This window comes from Seriola dumerili, unplaced genomic scaffold (genome assembly GCF_002260705.1).
Source record: "Seriola dumerili isolate Sdu_G_001 unplaced genomic scaffold, Sdu_1.0 BDQW01000674.1, whole genome shotgun sequence".
Classification (NCBI taxonomy): domain Eukaryota; kingdom Metazoa; phylum Chordata; class Actinopteri; order Carangiformes; family Carangidae; genus Seriola; species Seriola dumerili.
Window position 1 is genome coordinate 381,903 of NW_019174929.1, and position 20,751 is coordinate 402,653.

General features: G+C 38.6%; 1 protein-coding gene across 2 annotated transcripts in view; it reads left to right on the forward strand.

Moving 5' to 3' along the window:
- The first annotated feature begins 3,725 nt into the window (after positions 1–3,725).
- Positions 3,726–20,751, forward strand: part of tub (tubby bipartite transcription factor) — a 40,041-nt gene continuing 23,015 nt past the window's right edge. For both annotated transcript variants that reach the window (XM_022765347.1, XM_022765348.1), the window contains exon 1: positions 3,726–3,898. In XM_022765347.1, the coding sequence (XP_022621068.1) occupies positions 3,843–3,898 (56 nt within the window). In that variant the 5' untranslated portion in view covers positions 3,726–3,842. The remainder of the gene's footprint in view (positions 3,899–20,751) is intronic.

Genomic DNA, 20,751 nt, shown 5'->3' on the forward strand with positions numbered 1-20,751 from the left:
AAACTAGTTGACAAGTATTTTTATATGTTTATAAGTGAATACATGTTCACAGCATAGCTGTGTATATATGTAAAGAGGAATATTTAATTCTCTTATTTTAAACTGAAGATGACTGTTGGCCCAAATTTACAAAATTGGATTTTTCACCCAGATGATGACCAAGAATGTTTTTTCTTATCGTGGCTTAGTAATGGAGTATTAATATTTATATTGGGGTGTTCACCACCAGTTGACAGTGTAAAATGCCAGGTCAGCTAGGGGAGAGTTTGAGAATTGATTCTGGTCTTTACATAGGAGCTTTAAACCACACAAATGAATTACTATAATCACTGAGATTTGAAATACCCACTTCCCATCTCATTGCAAATCCTAGTGTACATCAAAATCATACTGTTTTTTTCCCTTCCTTATCAGTGTCTTTTGCCCTGTGTCTAGCTTTTGGTGCTAAAATAAAATCTGTCATTGAGCCAGATGGGGTAGAGAATCGTTCTTTTGGATTCAAAAAGCAGCACAGATCTGAATCTTCAGTACTGAGCTGTGTGTCAGTGAGATTTAATGCTTTAGGCAACCTTTGATGGACAGCATTCAGGAAATCCATGCACTATCCCATCATTATTCACAGTGTGACTCCAACTGGTATATCATCATATGACAACTCACATCTTTAAAAAAGAAATCCAAAAAGGAATTTCTGAAATATTGGATTTGAGGTTTTTATACAGTTTCTTTACAGTCCTTTTGGTTGGCTCAGACACACAATGATGCACACTGGTTAAAATTGAACATAAACTGTATGTCTCCCTCTGGGTTCAGTTTGTTTTCTTTGTTGAATTTTGCTGCCACAGCATAGGCCTACTGATTAGAAGAAATGCACCTTTTTAGGGGCCATGTAATAGCACATTTTCCTCTGCTAATTTTGTACAAACACACTATCTGGTTCAGACTCTTAAACTTCCTTCGTGAAGTCTTTTTTTCTACCCTTTCTACATCTGAGCCTTTTGAGGGCAAAACTGGATCTAGAAAATGTACGAGTTTGATACTTAAACACCCCCAAATATGCATTTTCATGACATGTACATTGCAATACATCAGCTCCGTGTTGCTATGAGTGCTAATAAAGACAAAAAACAAAAACTTTCCTCAGTTAGTACATTATGACATAAAAGACTAATTCTCAATTCTCTAGTGGATGGCTAAGAATAAAATCTTAGCTTGTATCGGCACACTTGCCTTCCTCAGGGTGTGTTGACATACAATGAACCCAACAAATTATACTCACTCATTTGTGTTCTGATAATTTTGTGATGGAGAGCGCTATCTAACTAACTGTAGCTTATGATTGACTAATATATCTTTTATTGGTGAATGTCTAAAACTCTCTCCGGGGTTCACAAAACATCACAAAGGGCATCATCACTTTGACAGAAGCCCCAGTTCTTTCTTACAATATGTGCAATCTGGACAGCCATTCTACTTGTGAAAATAAGTATTCTCTGCATGTTCCCATTTTTTTCTGACAGAACAGTCCATTAGTTTTCCAGAGCTGTGGTATGTATTGAAATCTTTGTGATTGATTTTGCACTCAAAAAGTCTTTTACATAGAAGACCATGTGCATTTGCAACTTTTGCACATTCATACATTTCATTTAAATACATATTCATTCAAAAAGATAGGAACCTAGAGAACCTATGGCGCTGTCCGATTGAAACCATCTATGTCCTATGATTTCACAGCATCCTGTTTGGCAGCAGTGCATGTTGGTGCATCCTGTTAAACCATTGGCCCCTCCAACTGAACAATCAGGAACCGCCCACGTAAGAGATGGCATGGAGCAGTATGCAGTGTTCAGATGAACAGGTGGCTCCTTAATTTATTCCACTGAAAGAACCAAGTTTTCGTCTAAAAAGGTCTCCAACAAAGAAAGAGATAAGACCACAGCACAGGTGCACTGGCCATAGGGACTACTGGCTCAAATCCCAGTCGGCTGGTGGACTATCAAAACATCGAAACAGTTTTTAAAGTTTCTAAAGTTGCTAGTGTCATTCCTGAGACCTGTCCCAGCAGATAAGTCCAAAGCTGAATTTCTGTCCCAGTCCGACCATAGAGCCAATACTGGTCTGGCTTTACAAGATAGAGATACCTGCTAGCTGCTAAGGGGCTCCAGTTTGACTCAGAACTGGCTTTTTGTCACCTTGATATGTAAATATCATGATGACTATATAATGTTACATGTCTGTTTTCATTAGTGAACGGCTACAGTAGGTATGATAGTTAGCTAACTTGCTGTTATCACTATTATGAATTTGTTCAGCAAATGTTGCTATGGCTATAGCTGGCTTACTCCCAGTGTTGCTGTAGTATATCATGGCAATGTAGTGTGGGCTAATGGTTGTGGTGGCTAGATTGTTTTCATGTTGGCTCTCCTGTACACTGTACACAGTAACTTAAGTTGTGATTGTTGTGTGTTCAGTGGCCACTTTCACTGGGCTTTGTCACACCTTGCTGACTGAGAATGGAAAAGGGGGAGCAAGGGGTCCGCCCTTTATTTTGTTTTGGTCTGAGATGCTGGTGGTCTAGTGCAACATCTAGTGACGATCGTTTAGAGAATCTTTCTTTGAGGCCATTAAGGTCTTAAGGTTTTTATGGTTTAATGCTAGTGGTGACATTTCAATTGCGCTCATAATTATCAGCATTTCAATCAGTAAGATTTGTAACATCTATAATTTTTGTTTGTGTATTTTGTGACAGAGATTGAGATCCTGTATAATGAATTATAATTTGACTTATCCTCAAATTCTATTCTCAGAATACTCATCATCAATCATTGAAAATCATTCAAAAAAAGTGAACACGAGACAATACATTTTCTTTATATATTGCAATACAGGTGTCCTCTAGCCTTGACTGTGGCAAAGCCAAACTATAATATTGACAAGGAGAAATGAGTTAAGTATGGGCAGGCTGAAAGAACTCCTTTATTTTAATTTTTGGCTTAAATGACAGATATTAGATTCTGGGGTATTAACGTGGCAGATTTTTTTGCATTCCCTTTGCTCTCATTTCTACTCTGGATTGGTTCACCTAATGATAGGTTGTTGTAAAGTGTGTCCATTTTTTTTCATAAAATTAGGTTGTGCAGACATTCAATTAATGATCTTAGAGAAGCAGCAACCTTAACCTGCAGGCAATAACCAGTAAGATGTGTGTGAACTTGATCCTGCCTGTTTAATTTGCATTAAATGACATCCATGGCAAATTACCTCTTGAGAGTGCACATATCCAGATACACTTTGATTCAGCCTTTCAAAAAATAAATAAAAGAACAGAATTGTGTAGTAGGCAATAGCTACTATCTGGCTTGTTGCATTGATCAGCAAATGATTGAGAAGGTTCAGTGTTTGCTACTGGCCATTAAGCAGTCATGAGATGCCAATAATCAGAATAAAGAAATAGCAGTTTCATCCATTCATTCGGCCTGTTTAATTAGGCCAGTGTCTAAAGTTTGAGGCTATCGATACTCAGGACACTGTCAGGAGGGATTTGGTCAGTAAAATTAATCAACAGTGTGGGTCCGCCTGAATGAAATAAATCAGCATCTGCGCGTGCACCGTGACAGCCGACAGCTCGCGCTCCCGTCGCTGGAGTGGTATATAGGCTATGGAAGAGCGTCTGGCTCCGTACAGCCTCTCTGCTCATTCACATAACGGCGATTCCTTTAGTTCGTGTTTGCATTAGTGAGGAGAGGAGGGAGAGAGGAGCGTTTACTCTCTGTTTTTATTTATTTTATTTATTTTTTTGCCATCTCACCATCCAGTCCAGTCCATCCAGAATCGCCGGAGACATGGAGGGAGTCAGCAGCAACAGGAGCATGTCTTACAGTAGATGGAGTTATGACAGGTAAGCGAGCTTTCCCATAACGACAGGTGCACGTTTAAAACGCTAGGCTAAAGGTTGAGGCTACAGCTTGGTGGGAACCCCCTCCCCCTGCGCCATTAGTTGACAGGTGCAACGGATTTAGAAATAAGAGATGCGATGGGAGTGTGTTAAGTAGCCGGAGCATCATCCTGTGTCCGCGGGCAGATACACGGTATGTTCGCCTCACTCCGTATGTATGTACATGGTGTATTCGTCATAGACAGCCTACCATCACAAAAACATTCCCATAGGAACGGAGAGTTTACGTTACTCATGGTACTTACTTTAGGCTATTTTTAGTCTGTTACTGCATTTTCATAATAATCAATATGTCTATCTATCTATCTATCTATCTATCTATCTATCTATCTATCTATCTATCTATCTATCTATCTATCTATCTATGACTTAACATTTTATACTAAAAGTTTTATGTACTGTATAGACATCATTGGCACAGTGGTGAGAATATCTGTATGAAAGCTAAAGTGCTTCAGTCACAGAGCTGGACTCATTAGGCAGGAAGTTGGCAGGCTATGTCTGAGTAGGTGTGTCTGTGATCAAGACCTCACCTCTCTCTACACATTTAAACAGGCATGTATGAACACAGAGAGCATGGATGATAAAAGCACCCTGCAGAGCCCTGGAGGCTCAGCTTGAAAATAGCTATGCTTTTGAAAACAAATTCTTGGAAGGAATTAAGATTTTGAGCAGGTGAAGGATTGTTTACCGGGGTGTGATTTATGATAAGTGTGCATTTCAGAAACAATTTCAACAAATCGTACATTGTGTGTGTGTGTGTGTGTGTTTGTGTGTGTGTGTGAGAGAGAGAGAGATGTCATCAACATACATATATAAGTGTGAATGAGTCAGTCAGTGTATGTTCAGGACTAGTGAAAATGGCTCTAACATGGAGGAAGCATAATGGAAGTGTGCTCAAGTAGCCTATACAAAATCAGTGTAAATACAGTCACAGTATACATGTAGTAACCTTGATACACTCACACACTGACTAACAGCACGATTATTACAAATATATCAATGAATGCGTTCTAACTAACACACATCAAACCATACTGCTCCTCATTAGCTTACAAATTCCTCTTTAGTCATACTCATCCAACAATTTGGAATACAGTGAGTTTGGAGATACTGTAGCTGGATCACTGATCACCAGAGGCATAATAGAGCAAGTTTTGCCTTGATAATACTGTATATGTTGGCTCAGACAGTTTGATTGGTATTCTGAATCTGTGCATGGACATCCCAAGAGACAGCTGCCAGAGCCAGTGGTGTCTTAGCTTTCTAAGATTTCTCACAGTGCTGTGAAGTAATATTTGCCATGTGCAGCCAGTTATAAGCTGAGAGAGGTGCCAGAGTCTGTGCAAGAGTATTATTTTCTTTTGCAGCAATGTCATATATTATTTTTTCCTTGAGAAGATCAAGTAAGAACTGACTATTTGAATAGACTTCTCACTCTTTCTTGTGGTCAAACTCATTTGAACCAAGATTACACTGTGATGTTAATGTGACCCTCTTTGACAGGCACAAGACATTATAGCATCAGGGGTGAAATTTAGGTCACTAGTATATATTTTCATCTTATTGGAAGAATAATTACAATTCTTTGCTAAAACAGACAGAGAATACAAAACTGTTGTGTTACAAGACAGACATGTCTAATTGAAAATTTGATAAGATAAAGAAGCTCAGTAAACTTGATGGCCACTTCTGTGAGATCTGTGTAGATGTTGCTGGTTGTTGTTTTTCTCTTGTCTCTAACCTTTGGCAGCCAATTTGTAATATGTTGGAACGTAAACGTTCTCTTGTCAAAGGGTGGGGTTGAAAAAATGGCATATTTTCAGTATGTAGCATGGGGCCCTTTGAGTTGAGGTGGGTGAGTAGATAGGCCTACATGCCAAAATATAGACATGCACATGTCTGTTTTTCCTCTTACAGGGCCCCAAAGCAGTATCCATGACAACAGTTACCCCTCCCCTTTAAGGCTGTACTCACCAATGCTGCACCTACACAGGTGCTTCATATTTTGTTTGATTAACCCTTCTCTAAGGACTGAGTGGGTGGGTGTAGACTGTGCTTGATTGACATCTCTTGCACCGCCTGTTAATTGTGTAGCACCTGTTAGTGTAGGAGAGAAGAGGTCGCACTGTTATCTTTTTTATTTCTTCATCAAGTTTGCATAGATCTGCCCAACCTCAACCTGAGCAGAGGTCTCATTAGCCAGAGTAAGTGAGAACACATGCGTTGGACTGCAGGGCTTTCTAACTGAGACACTAGCGGTCATTAGTTGTGCACTTAGCAGTAATTATTCTAGAAATAAAGGAAAAAAAAAGACCTCTGAATGATCCTGTTGACATTAATTTACAAGTTGATACAGTATCAGTGAACAGCTCTATGATGTAAAAAAGTCCACAATATTTTCAGTTCTAACCTTAAAATATTGAAGTGATGCCTTTGAACTTGTATTTGTATCAGTTGCATGAGCTATATTAGTCTCCACCTGCCCAGGGATGAAATCGTAGCAAAATTTGGTAAAATCCAGTATGTCTCTCTTCTTTGTATCTTTGTCCTTGACAAACAAATGAAAAAGTTCCCTAGTCAAAGGTTAAATTAGTAGATTTCAGCCATGGCTATAGCTAGTTGTCCCATTAGAGCTGTTATACAGCAGACAAGACAGCCCCAAAACTGTCCCAAACAGGGGCTGCCTGATTACTCAGCGTAATGTGGGCACTGCCTCGCATAGCAAGTTTATTAGCCATGTTTTATTCAGTAGTTTTGCCAACTCATGGAATTAACATTAACTGGCAACAGCTGATTAAGCCTGGCAGCTGCTCAGTCAGAGATACTGTTTTTTCAGCTGCTAGTTGCCACTTAAAAATTAGAAACTTTTAAACTGTAGGTCACCTGTGACTTTGATTTTAAGTATCTCTGATTTAATTTAATTTACAGTGTCAGATTAGTGTTCAGAATGGTGTTTTACATTAGCAAAACTACCGATGAGACATTTTTCCTATTGATTACTCAAGTCCGACCATGCCAAAACAAAACTATTCATCACTAAGTATTAAAAATACCAAAAAAAAAAACAAAAACTTATTTATTAGTGTTTTCTTTTGATACTGGATTATTTGCAGATAAATGTAACATGGCTTGGCTTATTTATAATAGTTTTGAGTATGGCCATATTATAACTATGTGTTTTTGCTGGCATTTTAATTCACGGTGGAGCCTGTTCTTACTTGGACCTACAGTACGTACAATCACACTGTGTCCTGGCACCCACTCAGTAAACACTGTATCCTAGAGATAGAGGGGCAAGGTGGGCTGATGAGATACAATTCAGAGTCTACAGAGCTCGGTACAGCATGAGCATGTTTTTTTTTTATTATCATCAAAGACAAGGGTTAGTTTGAATTTCCTTGTGTGTGAGACTTATACATAGTAATTTTCTGCTTAATTTCTCATCCTTCATTATGGGACCTGATGATTTGTTGAACAGAGACCTGTCCCCTGCTGAAAGCAATAACTATGGGGACTGCAAAAAGTGATAATTAACTAACATTCATTAATTAAAACATCTTTATTCAGCTTCCATTGATATTAGAGGTGGAAAATGAAATGAAATCAAACTCCATCATGGCTCAATCTTTTTTTCTTTCCTGCCTAATCAAAGGATTTGCTTTGGTAATGATTGGAACTTGACAATAAGTGTGCACAATTTTAATTTCCTGAAGAACCTTATATATTTTGTAAATATTTTTTTCATATTAGATCTTATGCAGCAGTGTCAAATGGAGAAAGAAATAGCAAATCTCCTCACTAGCTCACTAGCACAAACGCTTAGGACTAGTGTTGATACCAATCTGGCAAGTGATTTATCTGACAAAGAGCAGAGAGCAGACACAGTGGCCTATTTTGTCTGTATACAGGTGGGGCAACATCTTTTGTCAGAGTATACGTGTCATTCTGCTTTGGCCCTCCATACACACTAAGCCGGCATCTTTGACACCCAAAAACAGAGCTTTACACGGGTCTTATGTTTTATTAAGGACAATGGAATAGGACAATAGAAACTCTGATGAGGGCATTGTAGAAGTGAAGTGAAGAGGGTCAGGTGTTTTTAACCTGTACTTATGTTATGTTTTGTTGACTGAGCTATTCCTTACCAGATGTTGGCTGTGATGCATACTTTTGTCTTTTGCACACTGCAAGAACACAACAAAGAAACATAACCATTGCACTGCCCCTACATTTTAGTATTGATGGAGATCTTTATGACAAAGGCCTGTGCGTCGTTACTAACTAGGTGAGGACGCACATTGCTCAATGTGTGCATGTGTGGTCGCAGTCTGTGTTTGTTGGGAGGCTTTGCATTGTTTGCTCAGTGGCCATATTGTTAAGCCTGCATTATCGTCCTTGAATTTCAGCCGACTAAGGAGACTTCAATTATCTCCTGAAAATAATGTATAAAGCAACAATTTTCAATTTATAATGCTTGTGAGGTGTTTTCATACGATATTGACTTGATTTATGCTTCTGAATAACTACTATACATGAATTTCAGATCAGATCTGATGAGATTATCCGAGTTGTGCTCATGTCTGTTCAGCTTGTGATGCAGGTGTGAACTGGCCGATGCAGGAGCTGTTGACAATCGGCACTGTCTCTGTGTGTGTGCTAAGCTGTAACCTGCTTGAAAGCATGTTGTCATTAATTTGTACTATATGCAAAATAATTCATTGTGCTATTTAAAAATTGAACCCAGTCCCATGGACCTGATTTGCAGGAGAGCCTCCTCCACTGGCTATCAGCTACATACCAAGTCATACACTAAGTGCTGTGAGCTCCTGAAGTGGGAATCTATTGTGCATTTTGGGCCGTTGTGGGTGGCTTTAAAAATGAGTCACAAAAGAAATCATGTTTGTTATGTAGAAATTGCAGACCACCAAACAAAATGTTTAAGATTGATTCATCGGTCTCCATCCAATAATCCTTTTTCTTCCATTATAAAAGAAACAAAATTTTACTAGTGAAAAAATGAAAACAGAGAGTGGGTCAGAGGCAGAGTAGAGAGAAAAAGAATGTGGTTGTCATGACAGTCTGATCAGAGTTGTTTTGCTCTGAACCAAGGTATTAGTTAGACAAACTGACAGATGAATGGAGCAACAAACATAGCCACCCTTAACATGAGTTGTACAGGGAGCATTTGATAGTAAAAGTACAGAACTTTCTCCAGATTTTTTTTTTTACAATGTATAGCATGGTGTCAGCATGAGCAGGCTTGATACAGTTCTCTATGCCTGCTATGGCACTGTGCAGGAGGCTGAAGCAGCTGAAGTGACAGGTGTTTTCCATTGAGTGTCAGAACGTCCACTCTTGTCCTGAGCATTCAGCTTCAGCTCTGCTATAGTATCTTAATGGCATTACTATACTGTAGTTGTATTGTTGTTTTATACCATGCTTTTGGAAAATTTTACCACTGCAAACTGTTTAACTGGACGAAAAATCCAGTTTCCTGCCTCTGTTTTTTTTCTGTTGATGCTGCCTGTCATGTCTTATTCATCAGACCTCCTGACTCTCCAGCTCAACGAGCCCTCTGCTGCACTGCTGTTATTATGCAGTTCATAGCTTAGTCACTGTCCACCTGTTTCTGTAGTAACCACAGATAGAAAAAGCAGGGTAGCAAACAAAGCTTTCAGGCTCTTGTCTTTGCTGCTACACCTCTTGTTTTTGCTTGCTAGCTGTTGAAAACCTATGTGAAACAACATTTTGTGATATTAAACTTGAACAATTTACTAATAATTAACACTGTCTTCTATTAGGGTATTGTGGAAGTGCATGCAAAAACCAAATGTCAGATGTTTCTTGGTTACGAAAACATTGCAAACATTTTCACCCGTCAAATACACATGAACCCGCCACAAATGTGGGTTTGGTTTATACGTACGATTTAGATGCAGATGACAAAGGACAATCAGCTACACAGTCCAGGATAGAGCCTCTTAGATATCCTCCACAGACACTTGATGATTTTCTTTGCTCTGAAGTGTTTGAAAAGATGATATGTGAAGTGTGAGAGTGGGCTGAAGATGCTGCTGAAAGGCGTGGAGGTGTTTGTGTAGGACAATTTTCCAAGAACTCATGAATTTCTCAGTGATGTATATTTAATGTGAAACAATAATGGTGCCTTATTCTCGATTACTAAACATTGCATTGGTTCCCATTTTGTTAGGCAGTACAGTGCTGAGCAGCCTTGAATTTTTGAATCGATTTTGGCTCTGAGCTTGAGGTTTTAAAGGTAAACAGAAATGTCTGCACACAATAATCTCATTCTCTTGTGACTCAAAATACTTTTTAATTTAAAGTCCACTGTGAAAATTGTAAATTAAATGCCAGTCACAATCAGTGGAAATGAATGCACTAATATTTAAAGTTTTTCATTTTCAAATCTGCATTGGTTGAGTTAAAAAAGAGTTTTGTTCATACCACCAAATGCCATCACTAAAGGTAATCTCTTTGTCAGTTTGGCATTTGTAACCAAAGCAAGTCCTCTATTTTTAGACTTGTAAAGGCACTTTCATCAAAGGAATAGCATCGCCTCGGTTCATAAATCATAATCACTGTACGAGTGGCATGACGGTGTTTGTAGCCTCCTCACTTTGATGCCTTTGCTGTTTTATTAAGACAGGAGAGGTTGTTGGTTCTCCTTCACATCAAAGTGGATTTGTGTCAAATTACCCTTTTAGCAGCAGGTGTGCCTTTGGAGCAGGAGTCTGGAGCAGCATGACAACCCAGATGTGCCCTTGGCCCGTATAGATGGCTACTCCAAGAAAAAAAAACATTAAGAAGTGATGGCAAATATTTCAGAATGATAACTCTTTATATGAGTAGTACCTTGAGTAAATGAGAGCATTTTGCTGTTCCCCCTACATTTACCAAGCTGAACAAAGCTAGCCAGATTTAATTCCATATACGTGCAAGTAAATGTTCATTTTCTTTGTGTATGTGTGGTGCTCCATCAGCATTCATATGCATTCATTTCTATTATTTTCGTACTTAGACATTTGCATTCATTTATTATCAAAATATTTGCACCACAAATGTTTATTCCTTACATTTTCCTGCTCAGTGGCATCATATGTAAACACAGTAATTTTGAATTTCTGATGCAAATATATGTACATGCTATATGTAAATGCTAAATTTGTATTAGCCAACACAAAAAATTGAAGGTCCTGTAATTGATTATTTTTTATATTAACAAACAATTATATGATGAACCCATAGAAAATGTTCCTTGCTGCAGTGAAAAGGTTCTCTAACCAACTCAGTAATACATGCCCAGCACCAAAAGGCAGACAGACGAAGTTAGTGAAATTCATTTCTTTGTTAATACTAATATTACTCCATGTCTACTGGATATATGAAAAAAAATCATTACTCATTTTACAAACATTTCATGATTTAATTAGATTCTGGCCGGCATTTAGGCCCCTGTACATTTGGCCACTTCATTAACTGCACTCAAAATGCATTACAGTAATTATAGTACATGGCCTACATTAAACAAACACTATAAATGAGCAGATTCTGAAACATGATCTAACACCACCAGGAGAGAGGTCTAACACACAGAAAACCGATTATACTGGGACCTCTCCTTTCCTCATTTGGTATTGATTTGCTCATCTTACTCTCTCATGAACTCTTCTCCTGTTTTGTTCAAAGCCATTATTCTTAATTACTTCAATTTAATTCTCTAACCCTATGCAGTCAGCATAGCAGATTCCTCTTTCAGCCTGCATTACCTGTTGACTACCATGATTTAGTATTCCACAAACCTATACATTACATGCAACGGATCTTTATATTACCCCATATAAGGAAGTACAAAGCCTCTGTTTGTCGGATGAAATCTTTAAAATCTTGGGCCTGGAGGAGATTTGGATACTACTCTTCTGTCAAATTAGGTAAAATGCCTTTAATCTTTTTACTCTTTTTTAATTTATGAGTTAAATTTTTTTTATTAGATTCAAATGGATTTTGTGAACACTGTTTTGCAAAGATCCATAAATATAAAGTATGTTAATTTTGTTGCTTCTTGCTATTCTTTTATTCTTTCTCCATCCTCTCCTCCATAGCTCTGTACCACTGGTGGATGTGTGTGGGATATGCCTCTGGAGCTGGTTGCTAGGGGTGAAACATGGCATGAAATTAAGAAGTGGCATTAAGTTTTTTGAGAAATAAGAATGTGTGTGAGGGAGACTGTAATGGTGAAAACGTGCAGTCTTATTTCCCTCTGTCCCTTCATTATTACTCTTGTCTTACTGGGTCTGAAAGATAGTACTGTATGATTTTAATGGTTTCTGCTGCTAGATAATACATTATGCAATAAATAATCATATGAATAAAAACAGAAAAAATATACACATTGTAAAATAATCCAATGTTTTTAAAAACTCATCTTAGTATCATAAAATGTTATTTTATCATGCCTCCTTTTCACAATAAGAGTAGGTTTATTGCATGTAGCTCATTTTTTAAAATTCATTCCAGCAGGTTTTTATTTCAAAATGTCCTTTATTATGTTTTCTGTCATCATGCCATTCTCATCAAAAGGTTTTTCTCCGTCAATCAAGACAAACCATGAGAGACTGTTAAAGTTATGTGACAGGCGTGACCCTTGCGTTAGAATAAAGCAACAGCCAATCGCATAACTGGCTCTCACCTGTTTCTCTTGATGATTTATAATGTTTTATTTAATCAATTATTTACTATTGAACACTTTGTCTCCATACATGATGAGATTATTGATTTTGAATATATATTGTCACATATTCATACTGTATCACTGGACACTGGCCTCAGAAGCAATTTGTTAATATACACAATATTATCATCAGGTGATGTTTTCCTTGTGTATATGACCTAACATACAGTTTGTCAAGAATCATTTTATTTGGAAAAACTGGCGATATATACTAATATTGCTATTATCACTTGTATAATTTGCCATTTTCCCTAACCTTCAATAACCCTGATTTAGCATAAGATTTGAAAGGTGTCATAATTCACATTGGGCTGCCTCTCAGTCATAATACTGTTGAACTGGTGGGAGCATAAAGCATATTGCTGTGTGATTAATGGATAGTTGGAGGATTACTTCGATCTGTTGAACACGAGCGCAGCTGGCCGTCTTAAATTCTTGAACAGGTGCTGAGCAGCTACTGGGACACTGTGACGAGCAGTTTGGCATCCAGCCATATAACTTTGCTCTGTTGTACAATCCTTAATTACATATTCATTTGTGTGCACCCATTGTCCCAGCTGTGTTATGTTTTATCAGGATGCCCGGAATTGTTTACCTGTCAAGGCCTTCTGAAGACTGATATGAGACTGAAATATTGCCTCTTTCTTTGGAGACAAAAATACAGTAAGCAGCCTCTGTTTGTTTCTTCCCTCCCTGGGAAGGAAAATAACCTTAATACTAAAAAAGGTGTCTTAACTAATAGCAGTGACGTACACGTGATGGACACAGTGTGATGTGCAGAGCAAGGGTGGAGAGTATTTCTGTTCTGTCACTGTTTCACTTTCATTTTCCTTCCAACAGTTTGTTGACTGTTGCCTTCTCACAGTATAAACTGAAAACCATTGTCCAATATTACAGAACAGATTGTCCTGAAATGACTTAGTGAATCAGAGATTTTTGTCTGTCACTGACAAACAGAAACATGTAGGCCTAACAATATATTTCCTGATATTCAGTTTATCAAATCTGCTTTTTATGATGATGATATCAATGCCAGCTGCAAGTACATTTGCATGTTTGTGCTGCAAACATGCAAATGTACTTGCAGCTGAAGCGTGCAGAGACAATAATTGCTAAGGAGACAAATAAAAATACATGATGGTGGAAAGCCTGTTAGGATAACTTTAATCCCCCACACAGCAGAGAAATGTGAAGCAAGTTGTTATTTTCCTTTTATTGTCTTTCATTTTTTGTGTGCCAGATTATGTTATCATTACATAAGCTTTTCACTGGCTCAGCACTCTAAATGCATGTGATTTAAAATACTCAATCTAAAACACTAACCTGTCAAAAATACATGGATACAGTGTTCAACAACTTAATTTCCATAAAAGTTAGGTGCTGGTGGCTGTTGTAGAACATGCAGTAACTGTGAATAACCCTCCCTCACACAGAAAGTGACAAGCTGGAAATGCAAAGCTTGACAGCACCTCCATGTGTTCATGAGTCATCACTACACAATTCTGTTGCTGTTCAACGAGTCCCCCTGTTGGTGAAGAGATGTCAACACAGCCACTCACTGCAGCAACACAGTGATGTTACTGCACACTGCAGCCACTGCCAGATGCGAATTCTTCACACCAACGGCAACTATTGTTGTTGAGGGTGATAGTACATGTGTGTTAATGCATGTGTGTCTTTTCTTGAAGCAGATATCATGATTAAATAGGGTAGCCGTGAGCTTTTTAAATTATAATTAGTTTCCACTGTTGCCATGGTGACGGGGGCGAACCAGCAGAGACGCATGTGTCAGAGGAGGCAGCGTGACATACACGGAAAGACATCAGCTGCTGCCTCCTACCCAAAGATGCTGAGTTATGGTGGAAGTGTTGCACACATTCACACCGCAGCGCTCCCTCCACCTCTCTGCTTATGTCCAGAGAATTAAAAACATTCATTAGCACTGCTCCCCCATCCATGAAATTATCCGAGAGTCAGAACGACATGGTCGGCTTCATTTTTCGCGGAGAGGTTTTTTCACTTGAGCAATGACTTAATAGTGAACAAGCTGGCTCACTGCTGATGTGCTGTGAAGGGAGGAATGAGGCCCAGAAGAGGAAAAAAAAAAGAAGTGTCATTTAAGGCTACAGTCCATTTTCATTTGATTATCAGTGTCCTATGCCTCGCTATTGCCTGCTTTTCTCTACTGTAATTTGCTCATCTGATTCATAGCATGTAATTACAGGGAGGTTTCCAAACAAGAGATGATGACCGAGAGTGTGTGGCACTGCAAAAACTAATTTGAGAGTTGAAGATAAAAGAAAAAGAAGAGAGATAAGTACAAGCAGACAAAGCTTAGAAACAGTGAGTCACTTGCACATAATCCTCTAAAGATAGATACAGGACTCACACACTGTACAGCATCTGACAAGACGACACTCTGATTTAACATCTCTGCCTCTCTCCCGTCTTTCTGTCAGCAGGGTGTGAGGTATGTGTGTGCGTCAGTCTGCGTGGGATGTAGTTCCTATCCCCTGTTCAAATCAAAGACAGGTCATTAACCTCTGAAAGGACAAATTATGCTTTTGATGTTTTACTTTTTATGGTCTGTTAATGCCCACACTATGTGATGAACATTCATTGTGTAAGAAAGGACTGTGACAGTTTTGCAATATATCATAAATATACCTGTATGTATCACAAACCAAGGAGTGTTAAATATTGTTATAGGAATTTTACAACCGTGTGTTGAGTGCAGATATAAAATAGCATGAAAGCCCAAGACCTTCAATATACAGCTGTCTGGGGACATATAAAATGATGGACACATTAAATGTATGCGAATATCAAACATCTTTGTTTGCTGTAGAAAAGCGTCAGTCCTACCTGTTGTGAGCTTCCAGTGTTGTAGAGGGAGGAAAACCATGAATTCTTTGATGAATAATTTAGATGAATATGTGTATAACACAGTATACACACCAGATAATGGTAGAAACAATGCAGATTAGGTGATTGCAAAGATGAACTCAGGTATAGGAAAATCCTACGTTTCAAAGTTCACAACTGAGGATGGATTGATGAAAAGGTGCCTATAACAAAACCAGGAAATACACTTTTAACAGCTGGAAAAAAAACATAAATGCAGCTTTTAACTGACAAAAAAAATCATATCACTACAATTTTAACAGCTGGGAAATGACATTGCGAATGTAAGGCATAGTGTGGCTGTGTATGATGAATCTAAACATCTGTATATACAGAGGGACATGGTAGATGACTCATCAGTCCATATTGGGTTTTGTGCCTCTTATTATACTAAGCTGTGCATCTTTGTCTGTTGCCCATGGCTACAAGTGGTTTCCAAAAGGAAACCCTGTCATAAACACCAACTTAGCAAAGCTGAAGGGTTGTCACAGTGAGGGTTCTGTGGCTGTTGTTGCGGCTGGCAGTCTTTATGTCATGTTTAGCCAACATCTTATTAAATGTGTGTCTTTGTCTGTTCAGAGCTTCAGGTTGAAAACCCTCTTTTTTGTTGTCAGTGTAGTTTTTAGCATTTGCTGTCACAGAGTTCAAGTCATTTTTGCTTGTTCTATGGAGTGTTACTGGACTTGATGATATCATCCAGCTGCAACTTATTTATATACTGTTTGATTTACTTGTTTATTTAATAGATAGTAAAATACTTGGTTAGTCAGTGTTCAAACAAGGAGTATATCTTTGAAGCTGTTTAAGAGCAGATATACAGTATTAGTTCTGAATGACATTTGAGTGTTATGTTTGGATCAGATTAAGCTGCTGTGTGATTCAATTCATTTTTGTTTTCATCAGAATGAAACAGACTGGTGGTAACACACAGAAACAGTTACAGTTAGCAGTAGCATACTGTACATACAGACACAGATAAAGATGTGCTATGGAAAGAAGGACGCAAAGGAACTTCTGTGTATTGAAGCAGTCCATCTAGTTGCCTCACTGGGACACTGGGACACTGTTTCATCCAATGTGACATTTTCTAATCCAAATCATGTTTTATGCATGCCCTCTGTTGGGCACAGAGAGACAAGATACAGGGATTTATGTTGATACAAGGAGTGTGTATGTGTATTTGTGTGTGTGTCACTCACCCACCTGCCGATTCTTTAGCATAGTCTCATGCTGTGCTGTAGTCTTGAAGACAGGAGAGGAACATAAACAGTCTCAGGTGCACGTGGTCTTTAAATAGCCTGACGTGATGCTGCTGCAAAAGAGGTGGCCCTTGAAAATGTAGCTGAATTAGGGATTTAAATTCTCCACAATTTGTCGTTACCAGCAAAGATCACGTTGCCCACATTAGGGGGAATCAATAGAAGGCACACATTAGATTCAACCAATACTGGACACAATCCAATGTGCTCATTCACTTTTCATTCTTTTCATGCATAAGCTCACACACAGTCTCTCACTCTGCCTCTGAAGCTGTGAGATTTACTTTTCACTCACACTCACTAACACACATAGTCTCTCTGTTTCTCTCTCTCTCTCTCTCCCTCTAAGATTTACAACTCCCCTTAAAATAAAGATGCCACTGTTTAAACAAAAACCCTCACAGCAACCTGCGAAGACTGGCTTTTTGGTTTCCGCCAGCTACCATTGCTCCCAAATAGATTGAAGATCTGTATAAAGACATGCTGTCAATCAATAAATCAATAAATGGTGATATCATCCATTGGACTGTAGCTGAACGTCAGAGCTGCTGATTCACTGAAGGCCTCAGCGGGCTGTTTCTGGCTGAAAGTGGGATTTTCGCTCAGCGGTTCATATGTGTCATAAGCTTTCGTTAACTTGTATTTTACAGGTCAATTCATTGTGGTTTTATTGTAAAATAATGAAGCAGCGCGCTAGCATGACACTCCAGTATGAATTGAACAATCAAATGTTATCAGATTATGACTAAGATTTCTCAAGTAGCCTGTCAGAAGTAGTTTGAATATGTATGTAATCACAGTTTTGAAAAGGCTTGAAAGCATTTGTAGCTGCCGTCTACTGTTTAATTTGTGTTTCTGGCCACTTTCCTGACTGATAAGAAGAAACAATGACTTGCTTTGCGTTTTCAAGTGCATGTTTTTGTTATCTATTCGAATTTTTATTTCCAATATATGCACTTCTAAAAATCAGTTTGTGTAGTGCTGTGGCAGTTGCCCATTACTCACAGCACTTGACAGGCTTTGAAGTAATCAAGACGTCTGTGCAGCTAAGAACATCTGAGCTTCCAAGAACCTTTATTTGCTTCCAAAGTCAAGTTGCACTGACGCACAAGTTGCACCATCTGATATCAGTTGTCACCCTTTCATTCCTCTAATACTCATCTGTTTTGTATATGCATACTTAAACAGGTGAGCGTTATTAAACACTATCCATCTTAATCCTGATGCAGACAGCGCCCTTCTGGCTTACACCAACGTATTGCTGACAGGATCCCTTGGCTCGCCTCCAGTCTCTCTGAAGTGCAGCACACTCCCGTGTGTGAAGTGGCATAATGTGGATCAACTCAGTGACTCACTCCTTAGCTGCGTCCTAATTGCCTCTTTCAAAGTCCGCATTTCAAGGCTGAATACGTCATAAGAGTTCCCATTTCAAGGTTTCTCCAGATGTAGCTTTCCCTTGCCTGAATCTGAAGGATACAACCAGTTTATTTGCCACAACTTCCTTCACAAATTCACATAGTGCTTGTTGTTTATGGTGCATTGTTCAGGCTCATAAAGTTGGGTATTGTCACATGATCGCAGCACAGTTTTGGTGATAAGGTGGTTAAAAAAGAAAAAGAAACTGGTGAGTGCATCACTGTAACCCCACTTGTATTCACCACCTTGTTAGTTCTTATGTGGCAAATTCTTAGGAGCAAACTTGTACATTTTGAACTTTACAAGATGAGTAGAGCTGCTCATGCACTATTAATATTTCTGACGTCTGTGAAGCTGGGGGTGCAAATTGCAATGATGAACAACCTATTTTTAGGAGGAAGACCAACCTTTCCTCAATTCACAGAAAGCTACAACTTTATTACAGGCTGCCTCAGACATGACAAGTAATAGTTACTGTATAGTTACTAGTTACGAAACAAAATGAGCTAAACTTATTATATATAGTGCCAAAGTACAAGTAATATCGACAGAAAAACATATGTTGAAAATGGCCTCCTTACTGGCGTAAGATTTGGAGGCGAGGCTTGTGAGATGGAGGCGTCCATGTAACAACATGGACTTTGGTTAATTTATGTGATTAAAAAGAAAAAAAGAAACATACAAATATTCAACACACAGACTAATACAGAGGTAAATGTCACTCATCAGTTGGCACATGCCCTGCATGACTGATCAGGCTGCTTTATTATTAAGGCCTTGTGCTCTGCAGCTGCGTTTCAGCCAGTCTGACTAAGACAGGCAGACACAAGCCAGAGATCCATTTTCACATCAGTGTGTGCCCTCTGTGCCAGAACCATTATTATAATTACTAATACTGCCTCCTGTTACCAACAATAAAATGCCTCTGGGAAAACTGTGCAAATTCTGGACTGGAAAAATTGAATTTGTCAAGAAGATCTTATCATTTGCTGTTTAATGTTGTAATGGCTACAAAGCCAGGGGGGAAAAAAGAAGGACAACACTTTGTTTGCTATGTCTAGTAGGACAGAGAATACACTTCTGTCTTAACAAAATTATATGAAAGTCAGTCTGCCTCTCACTTCTAACTCTCTCATGTCCAAAACCAAACTTCAAAGTCCTCCCTTCAGCATCAAATATTTAACACGGTGCTGTGCTTACACCTGTTCCTCAGTTGAATGGCTTGTTCCATTTACCTCCACTTTCATCACAGCAGCTGATGAGGAGCACAGAGTGATTTAGAAGCCACATCTACATTTGTCTTACAACCAATCCTTAGTAACTTCCATTTGTCACAGTCGTACACTCGTACTCTCTGCCTAGAATTATGTTATCTTTTGCTACTTCATATGGCAGTCAGAGGGGATAGGGAGTCAGTGCCTTGCTCAAGGGCATAGGCAGAGTTGATGCTTGTTGACAAGGGGACTTTAGTTTAACAAGATGTCCCCCTTATTACTGTGCCATGCTGTTTCCCAAATTGCAGCGAGGAGGATTGATGATGCAGGTTGTTTTTCTTTAGCAGATTCTCTTTGCTCATCACAATGGAAGTTGCCTTATAGGAAAGATAAAAAAAAAAATAGAAATAAAAAAAAGATCCAGTCACCTGAGTTGTGTTATAAAAACTGCAGTCTCTCTTTTAGTGCTTCTGATTTTGATGGGGGAAGACCAGGATTTTTCTTGTGTAGTGGATGAATTACGGTTCTATACTTTGCAGAAGAAACAGCAGCAGCGCTGTGTAGGAGGGACATCTGACTTTACTGCCCACTTCAGTAAAATACAAACAGTTGTCAACATGTTTCTCAGTAATTTAACACAGTCGGATTTAACTCTTCTTTTTACAGAGCAGACTAACAAAACGTCTTTTATTAAATAACTTACCAGTGCAGTACCCAGATTAAAAAAAACAAATGCCCATTACCGGTATATTCTCAATCGTCTTAAAAAAAACTCGACTGCCCAGGTCTTTATTTTGTTGAAACATCAATGGTGGTCTGCGACATGGTGGGTGAGGCACTGTATGAGGGATCGATCTGTTTTGGAAATTTTATGAAAGCCGATTTATTTTACTGTCGTTCGCTCCGTCAACACTTTCTGTCTGTTTGAGTGAAAACAAAGCACCTTTGTGGCCTGACATTTTTGAAAGGCCATACCATTAGAGAATGCAATCGATGTTTCATTATGTTTTCAGTAAAGCAGTTGCAGTCGGCGCTGATGCTGTCAGTTCCGGAGGAGGGTAAAATCAACTTCTGGTACTGCTTACATATATTAATGGATGGACTATACAGTATATTTAGCAGTTTACCTGAGGAAAAGAGTTGCTTTTCATTTCAATCTAATTGTCAGCGTCCCTTAACAGGAGGTTTTGTGCAAAACAATTTTAAAGTGACATATTTTGAAAACCCCTCAAAATCTCTCTTGATTGATAT